The 17,527-nt window shown below is 42.0% G+C and overlaps 1 protein-coding gene across 1 annotated transcript; it reads right to left on the bottom strand.

Annotated features, from left to right (window-relative positions):
* Positions 1-1,543: 1,543 nt before the first annotated feature.
* Positions 1,544-4,532, bottom strand: sox18 (SRY-box transcription factor 18). Its single transcript, XM_061257948.1, has 2 exons — positions 3,601-4,532; positions 1,544-3,262 (listed from the first exon to the last, which is right to left on the bottom strand). The coding sequence occupies exons 1-2, from the start codon at positions 3,971-3,973 to the stop codon at positions 2,283-2,285; spliced, it is 1,353 nt and encodes a 450-aa protein (XP_061113932.1). The 5' UTR covers positions 3,974-4,532; the 3' UTR covers positions 1,544-2,282.
* Between the last annotated feature and the right edge of the window lie 12,995 nt (positions 4,533-17,527).

Raw genomic sequence — 17,527 nt, forward strand, 5'->3', positions numbered from 1 at the left:
GCTTGTATGTTTGACATATACATAGTCGTCACAGTAATTATTGTAGTCTAAAATGCACCTCTTTGCCAGCTAATCATGATGGAGGGGGTTCAGGACTACGATGTGGCCCATCGTTGGGAATTGTATTTTGTATTATAAGTGTCCCAGAGCCAACTGAGCAGTGCACAACCGCCCATAGAGGTTCAGTCAGTGTAATCAAAAGGCCACCTTTCTGAGCAGAAAAAATCATTCAGAAGATCAGTATATGACATCTTTATAATTCTGTGTCGAGATTAATCGTCCTACAAGTAATTTTCAGGGATTTCTGACTTTTTATGCGTACAGATACACAAACGCACATAAAAATACGGGCGGATCCAGATGGGAAAGAAGAATCAGACGACCTGCCGATGCACCGGAAAATGTTTGTTTTTTTTCGGCAGAAAGGGAAGCATCATCAGTGCACAGAGGTGAGGCATATCTACCCTCCCCCCAAAAAAGGAAAACATTTAAAATCAGACTCTCATCGCCTCCTGGGGGTTGACAGGATTTTCCTCTGTTTTGCCATTCCCACTAATTTTATCATTAATTAATCGGCCATATGAAACTTTATGGCTCCCAACTGACCACGGCTTCCACACTGGCCACATTGCCAGAACCCCGGTCAACAGAGAACGAGGGCCATTCCTGCCCCCATTACGTTCCTCCTATGTCTTCTGGAGAAGAAGCATCACCTCCAGCACATTAAAGTCAGTCCACATATTAGCGCATTTAAATATGCACAATAAACTGACCATGATTATGCGCGTGCATGTTTCTGCGCGTTGGCCAGCAAGAACCATCAGCTTGAGAGTACAAACATCTTAAGATCCAATGAAAACAAATAATTCAGCTGACCACACCATCCACAGCAATACAACACAATTCCGAAATACTTGTACAAATAGGGATCTTATTTGACGTATAAATGCAATTCTTAAAAACTGAAGTGTCCACTTTCAAAAAAGTTTTAGATTTCGGTTCTGCCTGGTGGACTTTACATGTTCCTGCATTCCCAGCACTCAAAAGAAAACATGTTTCTGTAGCTTTATTTTCCCTTCTCAACATGCCAAAACATTACAAAGCTGGACTTTTTTGCAACTTAATCATGTCTACAAGCAGAACAATGGCATTCTATTTTCCTTAAACTGGGCCATTTCTTTAATCTTCAAACAGAATCTTCTTTATATAAAAGAAGACGAGGAGGAAGAAAAAAGTTGAAGCGTATTCCCCTGTTAAAAAATGTTTTCTTTCTGTCAGTGGTTTGGGAAAAAATGCTTCATGAGCCAAACTCATTTTGTGGTTGATCAAAAATCTAAGAAAATAGAATCAGACAGTAGAGTGGATTACATCCACCATTTTAAACATTGAGGCTATATTTTTTAAAAAGTCTCATGTTTGGAATGACTTTCAGCTCGTAAACATGAACATGTCAAGAAGAACAAATGCTTAAGAATATGTTTTAAAAGTATGGTATTTCACATATCCTTACAATACAGTAGTAAATACAATCTCACAGACAATATTGCTATTAACCATTTTATTTAGTAAAACAAATCAAGGCAAATCCTGATATGCAAATATGTCTCTAAAAAATAGATATGTACATACAAAAAAACTATACTTCCTAAAATCAAATCTTCTCTCTGGCAAAGCGTAGAAAATGTATATTATTCACAACAGGCTGTTTTCAATTTATTTAAAAAAAATGTTCCAAGTTATTTTGTTTTCTCTTCCAACCATTACTTATAGATTATTGCCACCAATTACCGCAAAAAGCACTGGAACACTTAATTAATATCAGATTTCTATCAGATTTTTTCCAAGTGCTGCCTAGCAGGATGTAAAATCAATTTAACAAAGAAAACAAATACTTTAGGAATAGTTAAATGTAAAAGTAAAATACTCATGGAAAATAATTTATAGTCACTATAAACCATTATAAATCCATATTTTTAAAACATATACTCTTTTCTAATTGCATTTCCAGTCTTCTGTATAAAACGTATCAGTATTTAAAAAACCACACATGTATTTGCAAGGTGTTCGCAACAAAGTATTGTATGTACACTTCAAAGAGTATTCTCCTCCGGAACCCAGTGCAGTTTTTACCCCAGTTATTCAGTATAATAAAAAAGTAAAAACACACAACAAAACACATAAAAATCCTTCACATAAGGTAGATACATAGGTTTCAATACAACGTATAAAATATTCACATTCTTATCTATAGCACTGAAATGGTATGACTTTGGACATTCGGTCTAGCCGGTAATGCAGGCGCTGTAGTAGACGGCACTGCTGGCATCAGACAGAGCGGATATCAAGGGGCTACTTTCCTCACAGGATATGTGTCTGCTGGACACCTTAGACACGGTGGCGCCATAGCCCTGTGCTGCAGCTGGGCTCTCCAGGCGAGTCCTGCCTGTGTCCAGGTACTGATCGAACTCGTTCCGGTCCACCTCAGTCCAGAACTCAGAGGGGGGTCCTAGCTGCTCCACAGAGTCCAGGCCAGGGGCTGGGGACGTGGTGGCTGTGGCAGGGGACTCGGGAGGGGGCGAGAGCTGGCCCAGGTGGGAGGTGAAGCCACCCTGAGGGCCACTAGCGTAGAGGTGACCATAGTATGAGCCTCCTTTCGTGGCCTCGGGCAGGCCCGGCTGGCTCTGGGGGTAGTGAGCGTTCGTAGCTCCCGGGAGGTGGCACTTCTGGGGCCGGGGCTCGTGGGGCGCCTTCTGGCCGTGGAGCGGGTGAAGGTGCCCGTGCCCGTGACTGTGGGGGTGGTGAGGGTGGAGGTGAGGATTGGGGTGGTGTTGGTGATGATGGGGGTGGTAATTAATCCAAGGCGCCAGGCTCAGGTCCTCCTGCATGTGTGGGGGAAAGAAGACAGAGTCTCCCCCTTCATCCAGCACGTCCAGTGGCGACATCTCGGGTGTGGGGAGGCCGTAGTTCTCGAAGTCCGGGCCCGCGCCAGGGTGCAGGTCGCTGAAGTGCCCCAGGGAGGGCAGCAGGTGGTGGGGGTGCCTGGGCTGGCCGTAGCTGTCCCCGGCCGCCGCGCCCCCACAGGCCTGGGAGAGGCCCTGGAGCAGCAGGCTGGGCTCCATGCGTTTGATTTTCTTGGCCTGCTTCTTCCTCCGCGGGCGGTATTTGTAGTTGGGGTGATCCTGGAGGTGCTGCAGTCGGAGCCTCTCTGCTTCCTCCACGAAGGGCCTCTTGTCTGGGGTGCTCAAGGACTTCCATGACTGGCCTGCAGACGCACACACTGCAAGCGTTAGCAACTAGCCATGGTCCATTCAGACTTAATTCATACAGTACTTAAACTGCCCAAAATTACATCTAACAGCTACTTCCTGATTGTAGAAAATTATTTTTCGTATACCATCCGCATGAAAATAGTCTACGAACTGTACCTATATTTTTACAGTAGAGCTGTAACAACTTGTATGCACTTAATTAACACAAACACAGTAATATCAGAACACACAGTCACAGCATATCTGAATAGTTTAATGTAAAGGGAATGCTGAATGCTGCTAGTGCAAACACAGCAAAGTGACGCAATGACAGGCAAGTGGAAGCTCTTACCTAGCATCTTGCTGAGGACAGCATTGTGTAAGTCTGGGTTCTGCAGTGCCAGTCGCTTGCGCTCGTCTTTTGCCCACACCATGAAGGCGTTCATGGGCCGGCGGATACGAGACTCCGCTCCTGTCTTTCCCACAGGGCTGCCCAGGACCGGAGCTCCCACACGGCCAGAATCGGGGCTCCCTGTCCTGCCCTGCGCTCCCCCTCCGGCTCCCCGCCCCACTCTCCCTGGAGCTGTGGGCCCCAAGTCTCCAGCCAGGGTCTGGTCAAATCCCAGCCCGCGGTCTGAGCCGGGGCTGGGGACGGGCACCCATGAACCCTCGCCCACGGGGTGAGAACTCTCCTCTCGACAGTAACTAGACTCAGATATATTCATTCCAGCAAGACAACCTTCAGTTTGTCAAACGTTTTGTGTAGTTCTTTTTTGTAAGTAAGATAAACAAAAAAGCAAACTTCATCAAACAAATTGTGCAAGAGAAAACAACAAACTCAATGAACCTAAAGGGTTTTAATAGGCAGCAAAATACTTGCAAAAACCTAAACAAATCAATCTTGACAAAAATCACACGGTACAAAACTTGTCCAGAGCTTTTTTTTATCCCAGAGTTTGAAAGTTGTGGTGAGGTTTGTTAAGCCCGTGGTGTAAATATACGAAGCTTGCACCAATCAGACGCCAGTGAGGCAGGAGGGGGTTGCCTTTGGGAAAGCAGGAGGAGGAGCCCGCCCCACTGTTCGACAGAGGGGTGTAATCTGAGAGCGCCATTGTTCCTCCCCACACTGACAGCGCAGGCAGGAGAGCAACGCAGCTCTGAAAAGGAACGGCACTCTGAACAGCACTCTGAACAGGAACGACACTCTGAACAGCACTCTTACAGAGGCTGAACAGCAGTCTGAACAGCACTCTTACAGAGGCTGAACAGCACTCTGAACAGGAGCAGTACTCTGAACAGCACTCTGAACAGGCACGACACTCTGAACAGCACTCTGAACAGGAACGACACTCTGAACAGCACTCTTACAGAGGCTGAACAGCAGTCTGAACAGCACTCTTACAGAGGCTGAACAGCACTCTGAACAGGAGCAGTACTCTGAACAGCACTCTGAACAGGAACGACACTCTGAACAGCACTCTTATAGAGGCTGAACAGCAGTCTGAACAGCACTCTTACAGAGGCTGAACAGCAGTCTGAACAGGCACGGCACTCTGAACAGCACTCTGAACAGGAACGACACTCTGAACAGCACTCTTACAGAGGCTGAACAGCAGTCTGAACAGCACTCTTACAGAGGCTGAACAGCACTCTGAACAGGAGCAGTACTCTGAACAGCACTCTGAACAGGAACGACACTCTGAACAGCACTCTTACAGAGGCTGAACAGCAGTCTGAACAGCACTCTTACAGAGGCTGAACAGCACTCTGAACAGGAGCAGTACTCTGAACAGCACTCTGAACAGGAACGACACTCTGAACAGCACTCTTATAGAGGCTGAACAGCAGTCTGAACAGCACTCTTACAGAGGCTGAACAGCAGTCTGAACAGGCACGGCACTCTGAACAGCACTCTGAATAGGAGCAGTACACTACATAACATTCTGAACAGCACGCTGAACAGTACTCTGAACAGTAGCAGTACTCTGAGCAGCACACAGAACCATGCTCTGAACAAGAACAGCGCTTAGAACAGTACTCTGAGCAGGAGCAGTACTCTGAACAGCAGTCTGAACCCTACGCTGAACAGTAGTCCGGACAATACTTTGAGCAGCACACTTGCGGAGGAAAACCCAGCAGGTTCCTGTGAGTGTGGAAGTTCTGTGCCTGACCTCAGCTGTAGTCATACTCATTTGAGGCCTGTGTTAATGAGAAAGTGCTAATTTACATTAATTAACAGTGTGACCACCAGAGCCCTTAAAAGAAAAACACTCATTTTGTTTCCAAATGAATCTCAGATAACAATTGAATCTCTGAATCTTTCATTTCATGAAATGAATTCATGATGAATTTGGATTTTGTTTTGCTGTTTGGCATGCAAATATTATGAAATTGTTTAAATGCCAAACTATGAACTAACTAATGTAAAACTATTTTATATTGCAATTTCAATGCCTTTCTGAAATGAAAAAAAGGGTAATTTGAATATTTTTTTATTACTGACAGAAGTAGCACTTTATAGGTTAAATTAATTTTGTACCACTGTTGAAGTGTTAAGGGAGCAGCACAACATTAGGCAATGTGAATGGCACTGTAAATGCCCTCATAAAGGGACCTGGCAGGGTGACTGATGAAGAGCCCATCCGATCATATCAAACATAAGCAGAACTTGAATGAGGACTGCAAACACAGACCCTGCTCCATTCTTCCTCACATGGGCTCCAGGAGCTGCAGGGCACACAGCCCTCTCCTTCACACTGTGCTGTGGGGTCAGGGGCTACCCCTCATTCCTCCTGTGACAAAGATCACACTAAATCCATGTCACGAAGGATTCCCCCAAATATCATTCAAGCGGAAGTCATCTGCTGAATGCATCCTACTTTCTTCAACTCTTCAACATGGCAAAAAAAACTACTTAACTATTTAACCCCCATATTGCCTTTTCTCTTAATGGAGGATATATGCCGTCAAATTGTGTCAATCTGCTAATCTGAAACAAAAGCACTGAGGTTATCAGTTCAAACACATATACCTGATTGTCAGCTGGGGTCATATGGCACTTTCCAGTGCACTAAAACTGCACTAAAACAGCACTAAAACGCTTTTCTATGAACCTCAGAAAATTGTCACATTGTCACATTATTTATTTTTTTAAGTCTCATTTTAATACAAATATTTTCAAATATAGTGCATCTGGCTACTCCCATATGGAAATCTAATATATGAGTCATATACTGTATGTTGGCCTTGTTTTTAAGTAGGGACATACTATATGTCCATGAATATAGTATAAAATGTCATAAAATTTGGCATAGAAACTCAGCAGTTACAGTATAGCCACGGTTGAACTGCAGAATGTTCCCAATGTTTCTGTGTTGGGAATACCGACTTTGCAGGCTCAGATGTGTGTCCTCTGTCTCCTGCAGGGAAGGCAAAAGACTTACAGTAGTTAACTGTTTTAACTCTTTGAAGGTTTCAAAATCAGCAAGGCTAGCAAAAAAGTGTACTTGAGTTTGCAAAAATGTTAGTGTGCACAAATGTAAGTCTATGTGTGTCTGTGTGTCTGTGTGTGTGTGTGTGAGTGTGCTTGTTTGTAGGTGTGTTTTCGTGTGGGTGTGTGGATGTGTGGATGTGTGTATGTGTTTGTGTGTATGTGTGTTTTTGTGTTTGGGTTTTTTTTTGTATGTGTATTTGTGTGTGAGTGTGTGTGTGTATTTGTGTGTGTGTGAGTGCGTGTGTGTGTGTGTGTGTGTGCGTGTTTATGTGAGTGTATGTGTGAGTGTGTATGAGTGTGTGTGTGCGTGAGTGTGTGTGTATGTTAGTGTGTACGTGTGTGTGTGTGTGAGTGTGTGTGCGCTTGCTTAACGGAGATATGAGGCACACCCATGCCGAACAGTCATTTTACTGGAAAGGGAGGAGAGGGGACAGACAGGGAGACTTCTGGAGGTAAGTGGCGTCATGGTCATGGGTGAACATTAGAAAAGTGACAGAGTGCCTTGCGTCCCCCTGCTTCTCCTCGCATATTCTCACACATTCTCACTCCACCCAGCCCACTCCAGCCCAGGACAGGAAGGCAGGGATGTTCCTGCTGGCTGCCGTGGCTCGACCCGATAAGATCGGCTGCGGTGAGAGCTGGACCCAGCGCCTGGCGGGGAGGGACGGAGTGGCTGGGGAGATGAGGGGGTTACCTCTTTCAACCTCCACGCCGCCCACCCACCCACGGCTACCGTGCCAGCCCTGGCGTCGGACGGACCTGGCTTCAGGCCCAGTGCGCCGACCAGCGCCCCCCTCCACACGGCTGTCTCTCTCGCCCTCTTCCTCTGTCTCTATCCACCCCCGTCTCCCTCGCATGCTGCCAGAGAGCTGGGGCACCACACCTACACCACAGCGGAAATTTGGCCACGACTCCAGACTCAGTGGCTGTAAAGAACCTCTCTCTGCTCTTGTTCTTTTCTTTCTTTTCTTTTTTTTCTTTTCTGTAAGGGAGAGAACACACACTGAGACGTTTTGACAGGGAGACACTGGGAAACAGCACACGAGCACACACACACACATGCACATACATACACCACAAAGGGACACAAACACACACAGACCACACAGGAATACCAACACGAGTACTCTCTCTCTCAATCTCAATCCTTCTCTCCCTCTCTCTTTCTCTCTCTCTCACACACACACACACACACACAGGAGTGCTCCAGTTTGTGCATTGGGAGTGGGAGAGGTCAGGTTCACACACGGTGCTATTTTAGATCCCTTCAAGGAGGGAAGTGTGGTGATGGATGGAACATGGTGCTCGGGAATCCCCCTCACCCCAGTTCCCCTCCCTCTCTTCTCACAGACACACGCGGAGCTCACACTAGCGATACAACCCCATGCCCATGACCTCTGCCCCCATGCGCCTTTCAGCTATTGTGACACATTCTGTTCAGTCTCCACCTCATGACTTCATATTTATCCATTCACCCTTTAAAAACACCATAACACTGATATAAATAATAAAACAAGACTTTCATTTATCATACCTGCTAGGTCTGACGGTCAAGACGTCTAGAATTCTGTTTTCCCACTCAGTCAATTTTCATGAGAAGCAAAATTTTATGGCCAGCACAAAACAGTAAAAAAAAAGACTGGCTTCCTTTTCCAAAGCCTTCTAAATAATTGAAGAGAACAACCCCGTGTTTTTACCCAGTCAAATGTCACCTCTGTAATTCTGCCGAAGTCAGGATATCTAATCACATTTCCCCTTTCTGACATCCTCCTGCCTCTTCCTACAAATATAGACAGAGTATACAGGAAGTTGAGTCTAACTTGATTGAAAAATGCCACTGCTGCAAGGAGAGCACTTCAGGAAGTGTGTATTTATATTGAATGTCTTGTCCATGCAATACACTCAAGAAATATCTGTTACAAGACAAGAAAAGTGCATGCTCACTTATTTAGGGTGGGGTACAGGTCACTTTCCCATGCAATGACTCACTGCTATCTGCTGGCCTCAGATAATTCAATTTCTTGCTCTTTCCTTTTTTTAAAACCTAAAGGGTCATATTATCACAGAGGGAACTGGACAGAGATAAAGGAGATTTGTTTGTTTTTTTATAGACACAGCATTATGGTGTTCCACACCACTTACAAAGCATTACATTTCTTGTTTGACCCAAATGCTATCAGAATACCTTAAAGCTTACACTGTGCCACAATTGTGATGTCATTATGCCAAAACATCAAAACTGGTTGCTTCATTTTGACAGCTTTACTGCAATAAATGCAATTCCACCCAGAGCACTCAACCTGGAAGATGAATAATCCCCCAAAAATTCTGTAAACAAACATATTATTTTGCTATTAAATTAATTTCCATGGTCAGGGCCACTTGAGCATTTCTTGAACATTACTTGACTGAAATGAAGACCTAAGAAAGATGTTTTACAAATTCAATATGATCTCGATAAGCCATTCAGATATCCATCTCTCTGTTGACTTGAAATATTTCACATATCCCTCTGTAGCTCAAACAAAAGATTTCTAGCATTGGCTTTTTCCTGAGTGGGCGTCTTTCAGTAAACTGACTATTTTTCTGCCGCATATCCATTTCCGGAACAAATCTCTTTTTGCAATCGAATGCTTATCAAAACGAAACAGAGAATTTGGTCATAAGAAAAATGTTTCACGCAAAGCTAACACTGGATTGAAGATAACCCGCTTCTTTTGTCATTACGCTGTGGGAACGTAAATCAGATTTTGGTGATTCCCAAACCGACCCACAAGTCAATGCTATCAGCACAGGACACACTTCTACTTGGCTTTAGTTCACGCACAGCAGATAATGAATGGGAGTGGGATAGCTGCTGCACTACTTGCTCTGACCTTTGTCTGGATATGCTGCAGTTTTATCTACAGAGAGGTCGGGGAACTTTTGCATGCAGGCACTGGGAAGGTGTGTGCTGTTTCGTTTTGTTCACTTTTGTTTTCTTTTCAGCTCATTTTTGTTCAGTTCTTTTTTCTCATGCAATGCCAAACCCTGCTGAAAGACCAAAGCTTATGAAAACGAAAAAAAAACATTGAGGAGAGCTAGAAATCAACTGCATATTGTGACATTTATTTGCATATGTGTTATTTAATGTAAGTATTTTATTTTATTTTTTATTTTTTTTAGGTTTGATGGAAGGTCTCAAACTTAATTATTATATTGCTGAGCCGAGATCTAGTACAACATGTTACCACCAGATAATTATTTTTTATCCATTGTGGTGTCAGTGCTGTAATTGTCAACCCCCCAAAATAAGTGAGTATAGCTTTACAGTAGAGCAGCATGTTAAATTCAGTTGTAACCATCTTAGAAAGGGAGAGTCTCCAGGATTCCACTCACCACAAAACTAGGGAAACTATTTTGTGGTCTACACAGCTATTTGGAAAATGTTAAATACATGAGGGAGGGGGTTTTAAACTACAGTCTGTGTGAAAGAGCTTGGAGTGTAGCTGGGAGAATGAAAACACAGTGTTGTTTCTTACAGTCTCCACAACAACAATTAGATTTAAATATAGCACTTTTAACGTTTAACATCTGAAAGGGACCTCACTGTAATATTCCAGTGTGACCTCAGGGTTCACTCACCGAGGTCTGGAGCCTCCGAGCTGCCGGCAGAGGGGACCGTGGGTGGAGAAGAGGACCACAGAGGTGCTGATTCTGCAGTACAACACCGAGGGGTGGAAAACACACACATGCGCACATACACATCCAGTCCCAACGCACATACTACCTCTCACACAGTTATGAGAGTCGTGAGGGAAATGAGGTTCGTCCAAGGCTTGTGAGCTGGATGAGTCTGTCAGATTAATCGCCCAGCATGAGATTCCCGAATGAGGATGACAAAGGTAGGCCAAGGGCTTTCTGGGAATTGTGCTGCTTTGGTGGGGATAGCAGGGGGGTGTCTAACTGTTACTAATAAAAAAGAAGTGTGGCCTTTTCACTTTTTCCTCATATATGGATGAGATCAAACTGGCTGCATGACATCTGGCTTGTTGCCCCAACCCCCCGATACTAATCTTGGCACACGGTCATATAACAAGACCATAATGCCAATGTGTTTGAGGTGCAACATGATCTCGCGCCGATTTTTCATGCCCTGGAAATCGGTTCACACATACCGAATCCTGGAGAACCGCCACCCCACGATAACATTCAGCAACTGCAAGGAGAAATATAATACATATAAAATATGAACACATATTAAATAATATATGTACTTACACATAATCTGCAGGCAAATGGCAAAAACATTGTAGCAACAGAGGTTAGGGTTAGGGTTAGGATTACGATCTAACAATATTAATTGAGCATAGAGACACAAAAAAGTTTTGTACGCACGCGTTGGAGAGCCTCAGTTTTGGTTTGGGAATTCAAATGTCCTGTTAACTTCAACCACTAAGGGCGGATGTTCAGATTTTGGAAAACAGAGGCCAATTTAAGTGGTCAACATGCAGTCACCTGTCGCTGAATTAGTGTCAGACCAGGCTCTGAGGTGAAACAATGTGCACTTACATGCTAACAGCAATCCTTGCATATTTTCATTTGTCTGTGCTTACAGAATATGGTATGCTTGATTAAAAAATTAAATAATATATCAGAGACAATGTGAATTTCAAACATACCAAAAACAAAATAGAAGAATTTAAGATATATATATTTTTATTCGAATAATTTTGGTTTGGTTTTTACTAAGAATTGGTAAAGATAGAAACATGTCATTGAATGTAGCTTCTCTCATTTTCTCTCCCATCATTCCCCAGTACACCAGTAGCATTACATTAAATGTGTGTGTTTGCAATATATTGCCATGATACAAAAAACTGTGTAATAGTGTAGTTGAAAAAGGTAAAGGTGCAAATATTTGTGGTAAGAAGCTATCTTTAGTGCTAGAAATCATCAGTCAACAGCAATGTGTTCATCACAAGGACAGCCATCATCTGAAACAGATGGAGACTATAATTGTGAGGAAACACTTGAGCAGATTCAATCAGTATCAAAGTCCAATAGGACTAAAAGAAAAAGTATGCGAAGAGAGTAGGTGTAAATAAGAGAGTAGGTGGGCACACACACAAGCATAAAAAGAAACAAATGAATGGGCATTGACACTCACACTCACTGACCAAACTATAAAATATACATAACTATAGATACTAAAACATGCATGAAAACAAAGAAAAAACATGCAAATGAATGAATTCCAAAGTGTACGGAAAGATGAATTGGTGAAGTGAATTTTAGGAGAAACCTTTACAAATCCTTTACAAAACAAAAAAAACCCAGATATGTGCAAAGATTTCAACTGTGCAAAGTGCAAAGTGCATACCCATGACATGACATGGTTTACCAAACTGCTCACCCTGAATGAATCATCCCCAGCTGTCTTTATGACCCTGGACATATTTTTCCATAGACGTTTCTGAGAAGTTCATGAGGCCCTGATCACCATAGATATCAAGAAGTCTAAGGGTGAAGATAATCCGGATCTCTATCTCCTGTATCTCAGTGCCCATTTAAGTCCTCTACTGTTCATGTACATTATCAACATCACAATCATCCCTGGTAAAATCCGAAATGTGTGGAAGGCTTTGCAGGTTGTCCCTTTAACTAAAAGATCCCGCTGATATTAACAATTATTGTCCAATCACAAATTTATCTTACCTATCCAACATTCTAGGGTCCCTATTAGTTCTGAGCTGAGGGCCTTCCTGATGTCAAATAACAATCCCAGCAATCAGGATTTAGACCAGGTCATAGTACAATAACAGCTACAACAGTGGTGATAACCGAAAACTATTTTTTATTGACCTATCAAAGGCATACTATTTTGTCATAATATTTTACTGTACAAGTTATTTTCTAGACAACTGGAAAACCTTTCCATTAATTGGTTTTATGCATCTCTCAGGTAGACCAGAGGTAGAATACAGCTGTTGCTGAGTCTGGTATTAAGTCTCTTGCAATGAGCAAAGGTGTCCCACAATGGTCTATCCTGGGTCCATTTCTATTTTCATTATATATAAAAAAAAGACTAGCTTCCTCTTCATATTAGACTTAGTTTTAGACTTATTAAGTCTTCTGCTGCTGTAGCCTATCCACTTAGAGGTTTGAAGCGTTGTGTGTTCACAGATGCTCTTCTGCATACCACAATTGTGTTACTGTCACATTAGTGTCAGCTTCAACCTGTCTGAACCTTCTCCATTGACCTCTCTCATCAAGAAGGCATTTCTGTCCACAGAAATACCGCTCACTGGATGTTTTTTGTTATTTTTACCATTCTGAGTAAACTCAAGAGACTGTTAAATCTGTCTGTGAAAATCCCAGGAGATCAGCAGTTACAGAAATACTCAAACCAGTCTGTCTGACACCAACAATCATGTCACAGTTGAAATCGCTGAGATCAAACTTTTTCCCCATTTTGATGGTTGAGGTGAACATTAACTGAACCTCCTGACCCGTATCTGCATGCTTTTATGCATTGCACTGCTGCCATACGATTGGCTGATTAGATAAACGCATGAATAACTAGGTGTTCCTGTTCCTGTGCTCAGTGAGTGCATGTTGATTGTCAGCAGATCTCTCTTGAAAAAGGGATCTCAATCTCAATGAGACTATCTGTTTAAATAAAGGACAATTAAAACAAATAATTTTAAATAAATAGAAAAATCTGCTCAAGTCCCAGAAAATGCCTCAAAACTCATTGGACAATACTACAAGAAGCATTGATAGCAAGGCAATGATCCCAATCAAAGGGGCTTATAATGTCAAATACCAGAAAATTCCTGACCAAGTCAGCCACCCAGTCTGAATCCAATTGAGCATGTGTTGCAAAGAGAAATGATGATGCTATTAGAGCCCAAAGAAAAACAGGAGCTGACATGTGAATTGTTTGATTGCACATCTGAAAGTGTGGAGTATAGAGTCAATTCAAATTTGAAATGGTAACAGGAGTGATGGAGTGATGGTAGCAGCTAAAAGACATTAATGTCACCCCAGAGCCAACTCCAGGGACGCCATGCGAAGGAAACGCGCAACTTTGTAGTTTGCCTCATTTTTCTATTCTTCTCAGAATCCCCCCTGGACGCTGCACTCTTTTTTTTTGTTATGAAAAAAAGAGAAACGCATCTATCTGGTGTTGAGCAGGCTATGTAGGAAGTGTGGAATGGGAAGAACTCTGTGTGAGAGTTCAGCGACCCATGCCTTCCCACAGCGGGTCTGTACCGGCCACCTTCCAAAGGGAAGTACTATAATTCCCCAGCAGAGCCGGCCAAGGATGTGCTGGGGGGAGGGTGGGGGTGCTGTGCTGGGAGGGCAGATGGGGGGGCAGGGCATTGTGGCATGGCACCATTGTGCACTGTATCACTGTACTTCCTGCCACTGGAATTGGCAAAAAAAAATGCCCTTGTGTGACAGTTAAATCTCAATCTCAGGGACAGGATGGTGATGTCATGGCTCCTGTGGTGTGTGTGTGTGGGGCCGTGTGCTGTGTTTGTGTGTGCGTGTGTGTGTGTGTGTGTGTGGGGGGCGGGGGGGGGAGGTGTTATTGATAAGTGTGTTGATAAACACAAAAATAATGGCATCAGTCATGGACCAAGTATGCCCTTTGTCTCTGGCTTGGAGCTGTGCTTAATGTGAGAATGTGACCTTTTTGTTTCATGAAACACAGCGCAGAGTTCTGACACAGCACAATTCACATGGATCCTCATCAAGAATGCATGAAATACACAGTAACATACTGCAGAAATTCTGAGCTTCACCATATTGCTTCATGAAATGGGACAAAGGAAGGACAAAATTGTGTTCATTACCTACTCAACACAATAAAGCTACTCTCTATTTTACTTTCCCACTTTAATAAGCTGCTGTATTCAGCAAAAAAGTTTATATAGGCTAACTTAACTTTTACATCTAACAGGTATATACAGTAACTTTGTGGGATACAAAACATAAACAAATCATTACTATTCACTTGGACTATCAAGATTGTCCATGATACTGTTTATAATGTTTTTTGCCTTGGAACATGTGTTTGAAATTTAGAACATGCACTTCTGTAGACAGTGAAGACTCTTGACAGAAGCACGATAATGATTCATTGTTTTGAATAGTCTTGGATGTTTTTCAGTCCTCTCTTGTTTGTGGCTTGCCTGTATCTCTTCATGCACGTATCTGTCAGTCTGATTCACCAAAGGATTTCCCACTGAACGGGCCTTTCAAATGAGACAAAAGAGTCGATATACCAAACACAGCACAGCATGCCAACTCTGTACAGCGTTTGTCAAAGCAACTGCCTCTCTGTTACCTCATACGAGAAAATCATGATGTGCTTGTCTCAAAAAAGGTAGAGCTGGCACACACAGAATAAAAAGACTTGCATAGCATACATGCTGGCTAAAGCTAGCTGTGGCAGGGCCCTAGTTGGAAAAGAGCCACAAATCCATAATTAACACATATCAACATGCACATAACATATGCTCTTAAAAATTTGATGATCTTCTGTAAAATACATGCAGCAAGTATTGTGCTCACAAACTGAAAAGATGCATCCACTCTGAAGTGTTCAAAAGCAAAGGGGAAAATACTCTTTTTGGCCTCATGCAAGAAAAAGGACCAAGTTACTGAATCCACAGCCGTTCCAGAAGTTCTGTCTCCTACAGCATTAGACAAGGCTCTTCTGTTTTCATACCAGCATATGGACATGTAAGAGAAAGAAAATTGAAATTTGCATTATTCTTCATTCATGTTTTATTTATAGATGTTCTGTACACACGTTAGTCCTGATTAAATGAAGTATTTGATGTAGTTTTTGTGGTGTAATATTTGAATTGACAATGTGGCCTCACCTCATTCAGATAGACCTTAGTGGATGCGTGTTGGCAGCATGTGAAAATGTGTGCTTTGGACAATGCTTGTGGTGGTGACATGAGCAATTTCATCTGTTTCCACAGGAATGCAAAATTACATACATAATATTTATTTTCCTTTCTTTCCCAAAAGTGTGTGAATACAGATCTCCCTGCAGGGATTTACAGAAAAAATGTTTTATACAGTGGTTTGGTGGAGAAAAAAAGTTGTTATGGTATAAAAATTCTTTTTTAGCACCCATAGCATGCGTATTTGCACACACTTCCATTTTTACTCTTGATTTCTGGCTAATTTGACCAGATCTATTCTACACAACTTTACACTACTCTACAGTACTCCCCAAACCAATTTGCTTAATTCAACAATGAAGTGTTAGTGTAACTTCTGAGCACTGACTATTCTATTCATGAGCCTCCGGCTCCTGAGAGACTGAGCCTCCTCACGATTTCAATCAGACAAACAATCTTTTCACATAAAAATAGAACAAACTGCTCACTGAAAACAATTACTGAAACAAATTAAAGCAAATGAGTATTCATTAGAAGACAGATCTGGGGCTTTTTGGGAGGATGACATTCTGTTCTTTGATACAGTAATTTGACTGCTATCTACACTGAAAATGCTGCTTTTCAACAGTGTCATATCTAGCTCGCCTATACAGTATATCCCAGTCTTGTCCATGTGCATTAAAACTGCTGTGGTGTTGCACAATACAACTTATCCACGCAATTTTAAACTCATGCGCCTGTTTGTGTGTCTATGAGATCTAAGCAATTTTATTAGTGGACCAAAAGCAAACCAGTTTTTACTGGGGAAGCATTGCACAGACTGAAAATAAAGCATTTACTGTATGCCGCATTTACAGCACATTTATTTGTTTAAGGCATTCAAATGCACACACACACACACACACACACACACATCTGATACATATTAGACTGGATTATGGCGTAACCCAATCTTTTACATTTTCATGTTCTCTCCAAGAGTTCAGTGTCTTGACGAATGGTATACTCATTGATAGGCCTGTCTTCCTTAGAATAAATATTCTCCATTTAATGTCTACAATCATTTAATCAATGTTTCATAAACTGGAATAATCACAAAACCTAATACACCAATGGGTATAAGGATATCACATGTCTTTCCTCAGTGCTAAACAGAAAAATATCTCTCTCATCACAACAAAATCTCTGCATCCTGGGCAAGAATACTTCTATTAATTTTGTTTTCACAGAAATGTAAACATGCTATAAAATGCATTGATTCGTTGATTCCAAATTAAAAAGAAATCTGGAGACCTATCAGATTTTAGCTTAACTTGAATTTTATAACAGCAATTTAAAAGTTATATTAATAATTGTAATGGACAATTATTAATGGCTACTGGAATCACTGATAAGTAGTATTTGATTTGATAATGAACAGTGGAATTCTGTTAGTTTGTTTTTCAATGGGAGTGCACAGAATTTAAGTTAGTTAAAAAGGCCTAACTTTGAATAATAACCTTGTAATGAATAAATTATTCAAAGCACAACATCACAAACTTCATTAAAACCCATGCTGTGATTACTCAACAGACTCCTTCCTGGTGAAGACAACAACTGCACTGACACTGATGCTTTTGAGTTGTAGAAAAATGGTCATGTATAAATAATCCATGAAAAGAAGATGGATGAAACAGATTATTATTACGCTAGAATGTGTATATTTTCTTTTTTGAGTCGTCATCTTATATTATTATGATTTAAAGATTGTGAAATAATATGGCCCTCTATTTGACTGTGTATGATCTTATATAGATTTGCAATGCCAAAAATAACAAATTAACATCATCGGAGCTCAACCTAAATGTTTTACAGAACTGTGAGAATCTCAAAATGCC

The sequence above is a fragment of the Conger conger genome, chromosome 10 (genome assembly GCF_963514075.1).
Source record: "Conger conger chromosome 10, fConCon1.1, whole genome shotgun sequence".
In the NCBI taxonomy this organism is placed as follows: domain Eukaryota; kingdom Metazoa; phylum Chordata; class Actinopteri; order Anguilliformes; family Congridae; genus Conger; species Conger conger.